Source organism: Salvia splendens, chromosome 6, assembly GCF_004379255.2.
Source record: "Salvia splendens isolate huo1 chromosome 6, SspV2, whole genome shotgun sequence".
NCBI classification, from domain to species: domain Eukaryota; kingdom Viridiplantae; phylum Streptophyta; class Magnoliopsida; order Lamiales; family Lamiaceae; genus Salvia; species Salvia splendens.
This window is the reverse complement of record NC_056037.1, coordinates 15635577-15650323: the sequence shown is the minus strand read 5'-3', so window position 1 is coordinate 15650323 and position 14747 is coordinate 15635577. Positions and strand designations below refer to the sequence as shown.

Sequence of the window (14747 nt, the reverse complement as noted above, 5' to 3'; positions counted from 1 at the left end):
TACCTAGAAAAATATAAAAGATATATAAATGAAGAGAGTATTAGCGTATATTTACAAATTGAAACACATAATTCCATAGATCCAAAATCCAGAAAATAACCTTCACAATTACACAGACAGCTGAAAAATGACTTGAAATCAGGAAGCATAAAATAAAGACTAAGGAGAAGCCATAAAACAAGATAACATGACCATTCACGTGTGCTTGAAATATTACAATTTGATTGATTATTGAGTAATCAGAAATATTTGGTGATGATTAAAATTTCACAGGAGGCTTTGGATCATGATTATTGTTTGCTCCTGTCCCTGGATAATCTGTAAGTTCAATGTTCATTCTTCTCTCCAACAAGCTCACCATCATCTCATCATCATTCTCAATTTCACCTACATCCTGCAAAGTAGTTTAAATAGATTTTTTGTTATTGATCATGATAAAGGATAATCAAAGGCAAAGTTGTGCAATAAGAGATTTTGGATAAGAACTGCCACAAGGAAATATTTTAGTATTTTACACCTACCAAATATAAGTGGACTTCCAACGTGAACATAGGATACAATTACTTAATACTAACAACACAATTAAAACAATCTTGATTTCATAGTTCATTTCAAGAATTGAACAGATAATTAGAATTTAAATTAATTGTTGATAGTAATGCACTAATATTATGTAATCAGAAAACAAAGAATCCTACTTTTGCATCTCATTAACGTGCTTGGCATATTTTTAGTAATTTATCTACTTTTTTAGGATCAATTTCATGCTGTGGTTGATATCCAAACGTGTATATAATTAAAGACAATCCATGTGTATGTGCGTGCACACAATTACAATATTAGTAACTAAAATTTTGAGATGTATTTTCCACGACTCCAATCCTATTATTTCTTTTGGCTATACAATGCTCCTCTAAACTATTTTTTGTATTTAAATTATTCCGGAAAATCCCATCTATCATCTCAAAATTATACTAACCTTTTAAAGCATAGTTTTAAAATTTGTTATAGTATTTTTTTGAGATACTTATCCTAAACTCTAAAGCATAGTTAATGACAATCTAACTAATCAATTATATATTTTTACACGACAGTTTTAGAAATATGCATATCATGTTAAAGAATTACTATGTGTAGATGAGAGAGAGAAACCTGAACATGAAATTTGCCGAGTAACACTTGATTCTTGACTGTCTTTAGGCTTCCTATTGAGCAAAAAGAGTCAATATATATTCAAATAATCATGTAATAAATTCTTGATTTCGAAAATTTATTTCCTAATTTCACCAAATTTTAAATTTAAATTCAAATTCATATATTCTTTTATAATGAAAACCCTTACTTGAGACAGGAACCGCCGTGGAAGACACCACCAAGAAAAGGAGGAGGAGAAGCACCGCCAGCTGCCGCCGTCCAACCGCCATGAGCCACCGCCTTGTTTTTATCGGAGTGTGGGGTTTTTTAGAATTCTCTTAAAATTATGATCCTACTTAATTAAGTTGCCATTTAAAGGGCATAGAGAGAGAGTTGAATCAACAAATTAACTAAATTCTTAAATGCATTAGATATATTTATATATGTAACTACAGCTATGCTCTAAAAGGTCAACTTCTAGTTCTGGAATATCTGGTGAGTTCCCACTGCATAAAAATTATAATTATAATTATTCCTTTGTTATCAGTATTCAAATATTAGATCCTCTGCTTATACTTCGTGGGAAACACATTAAAATAATTTTATAGCACTTATCCTAAAATAGTCAACTTTTTGGCTGGTTAAGTATCACAAATAGTTTGACAGTATCTTTTGTGTGTGTGTTTTATTAGTGTAACAAAAGAAACTAATTTTAAGAATTAGGAAAAATATTCCCACTTGCGTAAAGTTTATGATTTCTGTCACATGATGGATGTTACTTTGAAAGACACAGTACCCACCCTAGTTTCTTTCATGTGAATATAGTAATTTGACATATAATTAAAAAGAGGACATTTCAACTAAAAGAAAAGGCATGAAGGAGATGGCTTTGCTTGTCACGGGAATGTTACCAAATTAATTAAAATAGGTTGGTCAAATGGTGTGGCTTGCACCTACTGTTCTTGGAATTTTATTATAGTACTACGTTACAAAATTACTCTAAACTATTCAAATGCGAAGGTAAAAGCCTAAAAGATTTTTTTTAAATAAAGGGTTTATAGTAACTAGGTATTTTTTGGGCAGCATTATCCTGCGGATGTCGCGCTACCTATTTTATTTAAATAATTCATTTAGTTATATAACTGCAGTTGATTTCAACTTTAGTTAAAAATGAACATATTTTAACTAATTATTAATAGTAATTTGGATTGAAAATAAAATTATTTAGAATTAGTTAAGTAATAATGAATCAATAAATAAAATTAATTAATTTGGGACTTCCGCACCTAAATTATCTAGGCTAAAAGTCTAAAACTATGTTTTTTCTACTATATAATACTTTATCCGTTTCATTCAAGATATCCACATTTTTTAATAACACGGTATTTTAGGTAGAGTACCGCCAACGCCTTCTTTGCTGCTCCACCCTCCTCCATCGTCGGCTTTCCTTCTGCCCTGCCTTGCCGCCGCACTCAACACTGACCGCTTTGCAGCCCGCATGCTATCCTCCCTCTCCCGGAGAGGATTTCGGCGATGATTTCTTCGAAGAAATTGGTGTTTTTTCATCGGATTTTGGTGGGTCTGCACAGCCACCTAACCAGCCTTCTCTCTTTCTCCCCTTCCTCTTCTTTTTCTTCTTCTCACCGGTTAGATGGCTATGCAGACCCACCAAAATCCTCTGAAAAAACACCAATTTCTTCGAAGAAATCATCGCCAAAATCCTCTCCCGGAGAGGGAGGACAGCAGGCGGGCGGCAAAGCGGCGAGGCAGGTCAGTGTTGAGTGCGGCGGCAAGGCAGGGCAGAAGGAAAGCCGGCGATGGAGGAGGGTGGAGCAGCGAAGAAGGCGTCGGCGGTACTCGACCACCACGTGAATTTTGATGAAAATATAACTATAGTCAAATTTTTAAAAAATCTAACACTGAAAATTTGACTAGCTAGGTGATAAGTAAAATGAGTCACATTTTTATTTTTCATCTCAACTAAACATGACTGTGTGTATGTCCTCATAATTATCAAAGAATTGAAAATGTCATAATCTAAATTCGACTTCATTCCATTTCTCTTCAATTCAAATGGGGATCAATTATTTTCCGCGTCAGAATGGAACGAAAACTACCACGGGAGGAAATATCATAGTACTATTAAATTTGTCTAGACCATCAATCTATATCAACGCCACTTTTATTTAATGACATTGAAGTATAAAATTGAAATTTTCCACCTCATTATATTATTATTCCAGTCACACTCTCTGTGCCAAACATTTTACCGGACCTATAACTGAACTTTTTTTATCAAATAAAGTTATAAACTGAAAAAAACTTACGAAAAAAAGATCAGTGTTGATGTTATAATCTAAATAATTTGTAGTTCAAGTTATACACAAATATGGTGTTCGGTTTCCAAGATAAAATAATACTAAGATATAATCTAGGATTGAGTTGTGAGATTTTAGTCATAAGGGGTTAGCTATGACTAATTGTCCCAGTATTATCCATCTTGAATTGAATTATCTCATGAACCAAACACACCACATATTTAATTCCAAGATACAATCTTGCATACCGAACACCCCAAAAGAAATTAAAGTTGAAGTTGAGACTGTAAAATCTATAACTTTAATTAATCCTTATTTATATAACATCAAATGTACTTTTCCAGCTTTTAATTTTGTAAATGATAAAAATATACTACTTAAATTTCAAGTCAACAGAAAAATCCCAATGGTGCCACGAGACCATTCACGTGAAATTTGTAGTCACCGATGCATTTTTTTATACAAATTGCAGAAAATCGATACATAAGAACATACACCTCCAGGACCAAAGCCAGACAAAATCAACAGTTAATTCAATCAGTCGACTGGCACAATATGACGTTAAATTATACTCCCTCCATCCACAAAAAATAGGGCAATTAGTGTATAACACGAGTTTTAATGTAGAATTGGTAAAGTAAGAGAGAAGAGAAAAAAGTAAGAGAGAATGAGAAAAAAGTAAAAGAGAAGTAGTGTTAATGTAAGAGTGAAGTTTAATTCTAATGGCATAAGTGGTAAATAAAATGATATGTAGGGTTATTATTTTATTAAAAACTTTCTATAAATGAACGTGTTCTATTTTTTGTGGACGACAAAAAATGATAAATGTGCCCTATTTTTTGTGGATAGATGGAGTATTGTGCTCAGAAATGAAGGCTTAGAAAGTGTAAGTACTATAATTTTTTATAGGATAAGGAAGAAAGAATCCAGGAATGAGAAAGCCATGGAATTTGTCCAAAGTTGACAAATAACAAAGGATGTGTAGACTAAGGAAGTGTTGGGTTTGTTATTTGTCCAAAGTTGACAAATAACAAAGTGTAAGTATAACTTGTAATGATTGTTGCAACACTAAATAAGAGTAAGCACAGTATTCGAAATAAAATTCTATCACAGACAAGAGTGATGACTTCTTTAGTTATGACAGCATTGAGCTATTCTTTATCTAATTGGATTTTCTATTTTAACTCTCATCGGTATTAAATAATAATAATAATAATAATAATAATAATAATAATAATATAAGGTCTCGTTCCACTTGTCATACATAACCTTTCACACATCAGTATTCCACTCAATTTTTACCCATAACTCCACAACACTATCGATCCTCATATTAATTTTTCACTATTCATTGTTATAACTTTAAATAACGAATTACTACTTCACTAAAATTCATAGTGTTGTAATACGTTAGTGTGTGTACAAAATTATTGGATGAGGTCGTCTTAGCAGTAAGCTTGAATATGTTCATCGCGCATAGAAGCACGGCAAGATAAAAACTTTTGGAATCGATTTAGAAGTGAGGATCAATAAACATCATGACGTTACGTTGTCTCCTTTAGAGCATGCGTAACGCAAGGGGCCGGGCCGCATCTCGCGAGTCCCGGCCCGTCCCGAGCGTTGCACGGAGGAGAGTCACGGCCCAGGCCGCTCCCGGGGCCGCGTTCCCGGCCTGGCTAGCGTCCCGCGTCCCGCCCGGGACGGCGTTGCACGGTGACGGGCCGCAAGGCGCGAGTCCCGCCCCAGCGTTGCACGGTGACGGGCAGGGCCAAATCCATTTTTTTTAATTCGATGTCTATAAATACGAGCCTTTGTTGTGCATAAATCTTACGTGCATTCAATTTCAATCCTACGTTACATTTCAATCCTCTATTAACTCGAACAATTATACCCTTTGTGTCGGTGTAAATAGATTGGTTCAACAGCGATCAACGTGAGATGGAGGAGTTCGTTAACTCGAACAATTGGTACATACCGGCGTCGCCACCATCGCAGCCGACGCCTAGTCCGGGAGTCGGTAGCAACGTTGACGGAACATCGCCGGTCACCACCGAAGAGTTCGAGGTCAGTGAGATGGAGCCCGCTCAAGAGCGGGGCAAGGGGAAGGTGGGCGAGGAGGATGGGCCGAAGAAGTACAGTCCGCAAGAGACAATGTGGCTTGCGAGGAACTACATCGACATCGCCGAGGATCCTATCATCGGCAACCAGCAAACCAGCAAGGTTTTTTGGGAGCGGATTGCTGAGAAGTATAACGTTGGCCGTCCTAAAGGGTCGATCGAGCGTAGCTACGTGAAGCTGCGCAAGCATTGGGGCCGGGTCCAGGCGGATATGAGCAAGTGGAACGGAAAGTGGGCCAACGTAGTCCGGATGTGGCCGAGCGGGCACAGCGAGGCGGACCTCGTCCAGATGGCGAAGGATGCGTTCTTCGCTGACGGGAAGAAGGCCTTCAAGTACATCGACGTTTGGAAGCTCGTCGAGAAGAGCCCGAAGTACACCAGCGGTGCCGAGCCGGCGGCAACTGGGGCGGCGAAGAGAACCAAAGTTTCCGCCTCCGGAAACTACTCTTCGAGCGAAGGAGGTCCGGCGATCGACCTCAACGTGACGGACGACGACGTCTTCGGCTCCTCTCCTAGCATTCAGAGCCGCCCGATGGGAACAAAGGCGGCCAAGAGGAAAGCAAAAGGGAAGGCAACTGCGAGCAACTCCGCTATGGTGCCACCACCGACCAATCCGTCTCTGGATAAGATGTCCGACACTTTGTCGGAGATGAATATTACATGGCGGATGAGCCAGCTGACGAAGTTGACAGCGAGGGATACATCGAAGATGTCGGACAAGGAGCTCGAGTTGCATCGTGAGATGATCGCCTACCTTCGCGCCCAAATGAAGAAGTAGTAGTCATGGCCCGGGTTTCTTGTATTTTAAATTTGCTTCGTCTAGTACTGTAATGTTAATTTCGAATGAACAATGCATTTTTCCGGTTTCAATTGTTCAACGAATTGCGTTTTCGAGTTAAATAGGTTGGAGTTGTGAATAGTGTCATTTATTAGTTGCGGCCCGAGTTGCGGCCTGCAGGGTTACAGCAGTTGGGGCCTGGGCCGCAACTGTAGAGGAATGATGACGTGGAGGGGACTTGGGGCCGGAAATAGGGACGGGGTTACTGATGCCCTTAGTAGCCCCAACACAAGCCTCCACCTTGCCCGTCCCATCCCGCCGCCTCCATCCTCTAACTCCCGTTACATACTACATTCTTTATCTCAAATTATATTACTATCATTTATTTCAAATCCTAAACATATCACCATACATTTTACCGAAGCTCAATTCTAGTAGTAGTATATCCTAAAATTAAAGAAACCTACAATTACTTCTAATTTCTCTCCTTTTCTAACTATTCTGTAATTCAATATACAATATTAATATATGATTGATTTGATATAGAGAATGATGTCAATTGGTCAAATCACAATCTTTTTGACCGGTGGGTATAAATAAGATCAAGTGGTCTCTCTCAATTTATTTTATTGACCAATGAGATTATGCTATTTGTTACAATTTCATTGGTCAATAAATATGTTATTTATTATTCAAATATCTTTTATATATTAAAAAAATTTATACCAAAATTCATATTTTTTTCATCCTCTATAAATTGAGATCACATTTGCTATAGTTCTATTAAAAAAACATCTATATTTCTCTCTACATGTAATCTTTCTTCAATTTTATTATTTCTCATTTTATTAAAAGTTTATTCACTATAGATGATGGAATGACATGGTCTCTAATTCGCAAATTTTCAATCATCCCAAGATTATTTGTATTTAATTGTTGCAACTTATGTTTTTTATTTATTTGTTTTGATTTTTTGTCATTGTTTTTATAATTTATCATAAATTTTTGTTATAATATAATCTATGCATATATAAAAGCTTGGGAGAATTTTTGTTTTCCCTTTTCATTAATTTTTTTAACTATATAATTTTAGTAACATGCAATATTTGATATTAATATAAGATTTATAGTATGAGATATATGATACAAAAGTGTTGTTAGATTTGTCAAATCATAGTTGTCGTGATCGAAAAGGTTAAAAGTTAAAACCAATGGTATGTTATACTACTACTATTATCTAATGGGTAAAATAAAAATTCACTTATCTTATTGCATTGATGCTCTATTGATTTGATCAGTAAGAGGAATGTGTTAATGAGATTTTTTGAGGCCTAATCATTAATTAAATATCTAAGTTGTATTTTATGAAATTTTTCTAAATCTTACTCCACAATACATATATGATGCAAAAAGTAAATTGTCATTGTACCAAACAAAAGCTTGATTGATTCACTGATTTACAATCAATCAAAGATAATAAAAGACAATTGTATACGTTGAGCCAAACAAATGTATACATTGAGCCAATCTATATATATATTTTGACATGTGCGATAGAAATAAACCATTGGTTAATAACATACTCCCTCCATCCCCAAAGAATATGCGATTTGGGTTCGGCATGAGTTTTAATACAAAATTGGTAAAGAAAGAGACAGAGAGAAAAAAGTAATTAAAGTAGTACTTCATCCGTCCCACAAGAATATGCACTCTTTCCTTTTTAGTCCGTCCCACAAGAATATGCACTTTCTAATTTTGGAAAGTCTCTTCTCTCTAATGAGGTGGGACACATTCTCCACTAACAATACTTTAATTATTTTTTCTCTCTACATCTCTCTTTGATACGATGGTACTCGTATCGGTCCCGGCAGCGCGAGGTTGCCGGAGAAGGGTTAGGTTTGTTCGCAGGATCCTCCCGTCGAGCAGCCTAGGGTTCTCTGTCAATTAAGGTTTGACGAGACGAACTTGCGGAAAATAAAGTACAATAAAAGATAAAGTAACGATAAAGGATAAACTGAATTGATATTTCTTGAATTGATCAAAATGACTAACAATGTCCACTATTTATAATGGTGGATACTAACTTAATGAGCAAGATAAAAGATATGAAAAAGATATGCAAATCCATAATTAACTAACTAAATAATAATAATAATAATAATAATAATAATAATAATAATAATAATAATCGTATCAACTCCCCCACGGTTGAAATCCACCTTGTCCTCAAGGTGGGCACCATGAAGCAACGATGAGTGTCGAGGAATCCTCCTGGGTCAAACATACACCGAATAGTTGAGCGCCTCCCTATATCAATGCGTCCATGAATGCTCAAGCATAGAGTGTCATTTTGCGGAGGAATCAACTTCTTCATATCCTCAATGGAACCATCTTCGTCCTCTTTCAACAAAAAAGAATCAATCTTGTTGCTCAACATTGTAAAATCCAACCTGTTATGCTCCACCACACGTATAGGTTCTCGGCAAGTAAAAACAACATTACATGGATCATCTATGCCATCTTTACTACCATAAATTGGTCCACTAACATCAACACTAGAATGAATAACATTTTTTTTCTCTTTATCATTGTCAACGACACTTAATTCCATCGAGTCATACCCGAAATTGGAGTCGCACGACGGAGATATTGTGGCTGGTGGAGGCGGGATAGCAACGACAACAGGCAACGAGCTTCTAGATGGATCGTGATGAAGATCAGCTGGGGCGGCGGCGGTCATCTGTGGTAGGGGACACGATACCGGCTCCGTGTACATGACACTGGCTGTAGGGTCTGGTGGAGGTCGTGTCGCGGCGTGTGGATCGCCCAGGCAGCGTTTGTTTGCATCCATCAGAGTCGTCAGTTGCTTGACAGTAGCAGTCAAACGCTCGAGCTGTGAAGCTAAAGCAGCCACCGTTAGGTTCGGTTCAGATTCCAGCGTCACTAGATCACGTGGCATGTTGAGAGGCTCCATATGGCCGACATCGTTGGTCGTTGGGAGACATTGCCAATTCAGTTGATAGGGAGGTTGCGGATATAACAATGGCGAGTCTGGATAGGAGTATCCAAATTGCACGTTCTGGCTCTGGAGGTACCAACACGATGTGGGGCTCGGCATGGGCAGTGGCGAGAGGAACGGTCTATTGAACTGGCGATGGACGTAGTCAGTGTAGGTGTAAGACATGATGGCGGAAATACGGAGGATGAGCTCTCAATGAAAGCACCAGATGATACGATGGTACTCGTATCGGTCCCGGCAGCGCGAGGTTGCCGGAGAAGGGTTAGGTTTGTTCGCGGGATCCTCCCGTCGAGCAGCCTAGGGTTCTCTGTCAATTAAGGTTTGACGAGACGAACTTGCGGAAAATAAAGTACAATAAAAGATAAAGTAACGATAAAAGATAAACTGAATTGATATTTCTTGAATTGATCAAAATGACTAACAATGTCCACTATTTATAATGGTGGATACTAACTTAATGAGCAAGATAAAAGATATGAAAAAGATATGCAAATCCATAATTAACTAACTAAATAATAATAATAATAATAATAATAATAATAATAATAATAATAATAATAATAATCATCGTATCACTCTTCTTTACAAATCTTACATTAAAACTCGTGCCGTCTCCAAAGTGCATATTCTTTGGGGACGGAGGGAGTATTAGTGAAGAATAAGTCATACCTCATTAGAGAGAAAAAAATTTTCCAAAATTAGAAAGTGCATATTCTTATGGGACGGACTCAAAAGAAAAGAGAGCATATTCTTGTGGGACGAAGGAAGTAAAATGTATTAGAACACATATTGCAATACATTTTTGCAGAATCTGAATCTGTCAATCCTACATACTCCATACTAATAGTTTTAAGAAATATAAATGCAGTTTTGAAAATACAATTAAAAAATCATACAAATTTTTTGCAAATTGGCGGAAACTCTCTTTGATTTCCTCTCAAAATTTCCCCCCAAAAAAAAAACGTTTGCTTTATATATTTATAGATTATAGATTAGAGATAGATAGATTTGCAAGAAATTTATATGATTTTTTAATTGTATTTTCAAAAGTGCATTTATATTTCTTAAACCATTAGTCAATAGAATTATTTTAAAGAAACTACCTTTACATCTTCACAGCCAGCAGTTAATAGCATAAAAAAATGATATAGCTAAAAAGTAGATATTAAACCCACCAATTAATGGGTTGGGTCTATATGTATTTGTTGCGATAATAGTCGACCGATAATCATTAATAGTTGTAAATCTGTTTTCATATATTTAACTCTATAAATTTTGAGGCTTCTCTAGGTTATAAATTGGTGCAAAACGATGTTTAGATGCATCTTAAACTAAAAGATGAGTGATTTAAGCATAAAATTGTGTATCATAATTTAAATTCTTTTGATAATATATTAGATACAATATCTTGGTGAAAGAGGCCAATTGTCTTACTCTCACCGATGTATACCTACTATGAGGCCCTTATACATAATTTGTTTTTAATGTAGGAATATAAGAATTATCTTAATTTAATTAAATTATAGTAATGCTAAATAAACCTTTATTTTTAAACTTACATAATATTTATTGATCCCCGCTACATGTACTCCAAAAATGGGCAATAGGCGGAACATCGAATTTAATACGAGCTCATTAGATATAAGTTCAATTTGTGTTGCTTTGTATTAACTTAACTTTGCGCTAACTATGGAAAAGTCATTTGTGCAAATTGCATCCGATGCAAATTTCGTAAAATATGACATAAAGAAATAAAATGAGTAAAATGTGAATAAAGTAAAAGAGAACAAGATAAAAAAGTGAGTAATAAATTAGAAGTCATTTTTCATTTTAAATATAAGACTATTTTTTATGGATGTTCGGAAATGGAGATGTGGACTATTTTTTATAGACGAAGATAATATTTAATAAAATGGATGATTTTATAGTGATGCTAAATTGGCCAAATGGGCTATGTAGGCCCAACACATGCCCGTGAGGCCCGAATAATTCAATCACGAAAATTTGAAATTGTTATCCATTTAAAGCGAGTGAATATATTAGCAGAGTCAATTAACTTTTAGACTCTTGAATCTACATATTGATCCTTTTGTGTTTTAGTAGGGTTGGTTATTTAGAATCTTAAAATTATAGATATTATGTTTATAGAATTATTGAGATTGTCTTTGTTATTTTAGTGTAATTCATTCGTTAGTTCTCAATTATCGAATGATTGATTGTTGTAAAATCTGAGATGTTTAAGCATGTAGATATATTCATAGAGAAGTCATTTTTGGGTCTTATTAATGAATTTGTATAGTTATTGCTACATATAGACTATAGTATTTGAGTATAAATTGTTTCTTTATATATTGAATTTCTGATTATATATTGTATTCCCTCCGTCCTAGTTTAGGAGTGCAATTTAGTTAGGGCACAGATTTTAAGAAATTGTTGGAGTGTGTAATAATTGAAGTGATGTAGTGGAAAGTGAGATCATTTTGACTTTTTGTAAGTAAAAAGTGTTTCTTTTGTTTTATTTCATGAAAATAATGGCATTTGAGTGTAAATTTTATCAACAATGAGTTTAAATTTTATGTCCAAATATAGTAAATTCTAAATAAGACTCTTAAACTGGGACCGACGGAAATGACAAAACAGGACTCTTAAACTGGGCCGGAGGGAGTAGTTGGTAATGAGATTGGATTGACTTAATTTTATTGGGTTTTTTTGGTCTTATTGTATATCGATTGATTTTGTAGAGCCAAAATTTTCATTTTTCTTTAAGGGTTCAGACTTATTTTGTACTCCATTTATTTTGTTTTTATAAAATTTTATTTCTCTTTCATAAATTTACTATTAATATTTAAGTTTGTGTACGCTTGTGATAGGTTGTGTACTTTGAAATTAAAGAACAATGTCTCAATTAAAAATACTTATAAATATATGGAATCTTATATATATGGTACCGCACCTAGCGCAGGTGGAAACTATTGAAAATAAATATGGAGTACTTACAGAAATTCATACTTTAGTTAAAATTTCTAAGATTATAAAATTAAAATATAAAAATAAGTAATGCAATCCTTCCTTTCCGTTATCATTATTCGAAGCTCCTCTAGATTTCTCAGGTATGAACATCGAAAGCAAACTTCTTCTGTTGTCTCATCGGGTTAGTGATTTTAGTGTGAGTCTTTTCCCGTTTATCGGCATTGCTATGTTTGGTGAGACGCTGAGTGGTATTTTACCAAATTTATGATGTGATTTCAGCTCAATCTTAGCTCAAACACCACAACCACAACCGAAATCAACACCGATTCAACGTAACACAAGATCCAGATACAATAACGAGCAATAATCGAAATCAACACAAGTAATGGGGGAAAACTCAAATGATGGATTGATTAAAATGAACAATACAAGCTACGGAAATTGAAATGACTAAAGGAACAACTGAACGAGAGGAAATGCTTCTGATCTACGATCCTTGGCCCAACGAACAATCACACAATCGACGTGCATGAAAAGGTGGTGGCCCCATCCTTTTATACTCCCTCATCTCACGCATGCCACCTCACTCTAAGCCACCTCACCCGCACCACCTTGCCCAGCTCATCAATTCGGATGTCACATTCTCCTTATTCAATTCCTTCAACTCGTTTATTATGCACTTAGGCATCCTACTCTTACGTTGCATGTACGCATCGACCCCTCCACGATCGTGCATGCAACAATTTATGTACACAATCTATAAGAACATGTTTGAGAGTGGTTTAAAAGTAAAATGTAGGGTTTTTCTTTTGGGGAATGTGTGTGTAATTTGCAGATGGAGTAATTTTTTTTTCATTTCTCTATGTGATTGAGGAATTGATTTGATTAGAAAATTAGAAACAAGAGGAACATTTGCGGATGTAGCAGAGCTAAGATAATGTTATTATGCACTGTTGTCGGGTACTTTTGGGGGTGGGAGTTTGTTATTCAGTTATTTGCATTCTTGATGAAGTTAGATGCAGCAGTTATGATATACATATATGAGTGTCACTGTGAAAGTAACTGCAGCTGTGGGGTTCAAATATAAGAAGCAGAGAATTGATTTCAGCTGAAGAATTCAAGTTCAAGATTACAAGATTAGAAAGAAGAGAGTGAGATTAGACTGGAGTGTCTCCATTGACTCGTTTTCTATGTGATTGCTTGAGAGTTCTTGAGTGTTGTATCCATCAAAACCTTCAATCAATAAACATCTGATCTTTTACCTCCGTGGACGTAGATCATTTTCCAGATCGAACAACGTACATCCTCGAGTTATCATTGTTCTTGTTTCAAGTTTCAACAAGAATGAATGAGTGTGGAGATGTAGGTGCATTTGTGTGAAGTTAAAGTTGCTAGATTGCAGCCCAAACTTGACAGTTTTTCTGATGCCAACATAGGCTATAGCTATATGACATGAAGTATATGTTGTGCAGTCGGAACTAAAAATAGTACTTCTTCAGGTGTTCTTTTGTGTGGTGATGTATCATGTGACATGAAATAATATGTTGGATGGCCTGTGCTCCGTGCATCAGGAGGCTGAATATAGGGAGAGTGGTGGATGTTACACCTGAGTGTAACATGATTGAGTATAGTAGTAGTGTGGATGTTGGTGGGGTAGAGGGGAGCAAATGGGGAGTCTCGTTTACAATTTGGAGATTTTAGAGCTTTTTGTGTGGCTGATTCCTAGTTTTTTGCTATTGGTGTGGTTGATCAAATACTAGAGCTAAACATTGTGATTTTTGCTTGAGGAGTTTTCAACTTAGCATTTTGATTGTGCAGAAGTTTGTAGTATGCACTGGTCTGTGTGGGAAACAATTGATCATTTCAGGGCAATGAACTGATCTTACTGTATCTGCTTAAAATAGTAAATGACCTTAGAATCCTTTTGTTGTTAGTAGATGATAAATTAAAGGGAATCGAATTCTAACCATCTGTTTGCAGTTCCAGCACAGTCTGGTACTGTGTCGGTCGTGGTGAAAGTACACCTTGAATTTTGTTTCCACGTCTGGCTATGATCTCATGCATGCATCCTACCTCTGTAGTGCCTGAATATAATCTGGTATGGTACCATCAAATTGCTGGTTTTGTGGATTTTCTGCATAGGCAACGTAATATGCTGCAATTTGCACACGAGAACATGAACTCATCCACGTCTCCTGTAAGCAAACCTGTGGCACGAGGATAACACCAAGAACCGGTACAAGAATCGAGTTCATAGCTGTGTCTCTTATCACTGTTTTAAGCTCAACCTCCGTCCCACTTGCAAATCTCATGAACTTGATATGTGATACAGTGACGAACATCATGTTTCTTGCTACGTCAAGTGTCCACGTGAAGCTTAACAGGACATTGAGCTTGTTGGTCCCCCAATG

The 14747-nt window shown here is 36.0% G+C and overlaps 1 protein-coding gene across 1 annotated transcript; it reads right to left on the bottom strand.

The window, feature by feature from the left end:
* On the bottom strand, positions 1-1639 carry LOC121807213. Its single transcript, XM_042207429.1, has 3 exons — positions 1343-1639; positions 1153-1205; positions 1-394 (listed from the first exon to the last, which is right to left on the bottom strand). Exons 1-3 carry the CDS (start codon positions 1422-1424, stop codon positions 260-262), a joined length of 270 nt encoding a protein of 89 aa, XP_042063363.1. The 5' UTR covers positions 1425-1639; the 3' UTR covers positions 1-259.
* Positions 1640-14747: the final 13108 nt, after the last annotated feature.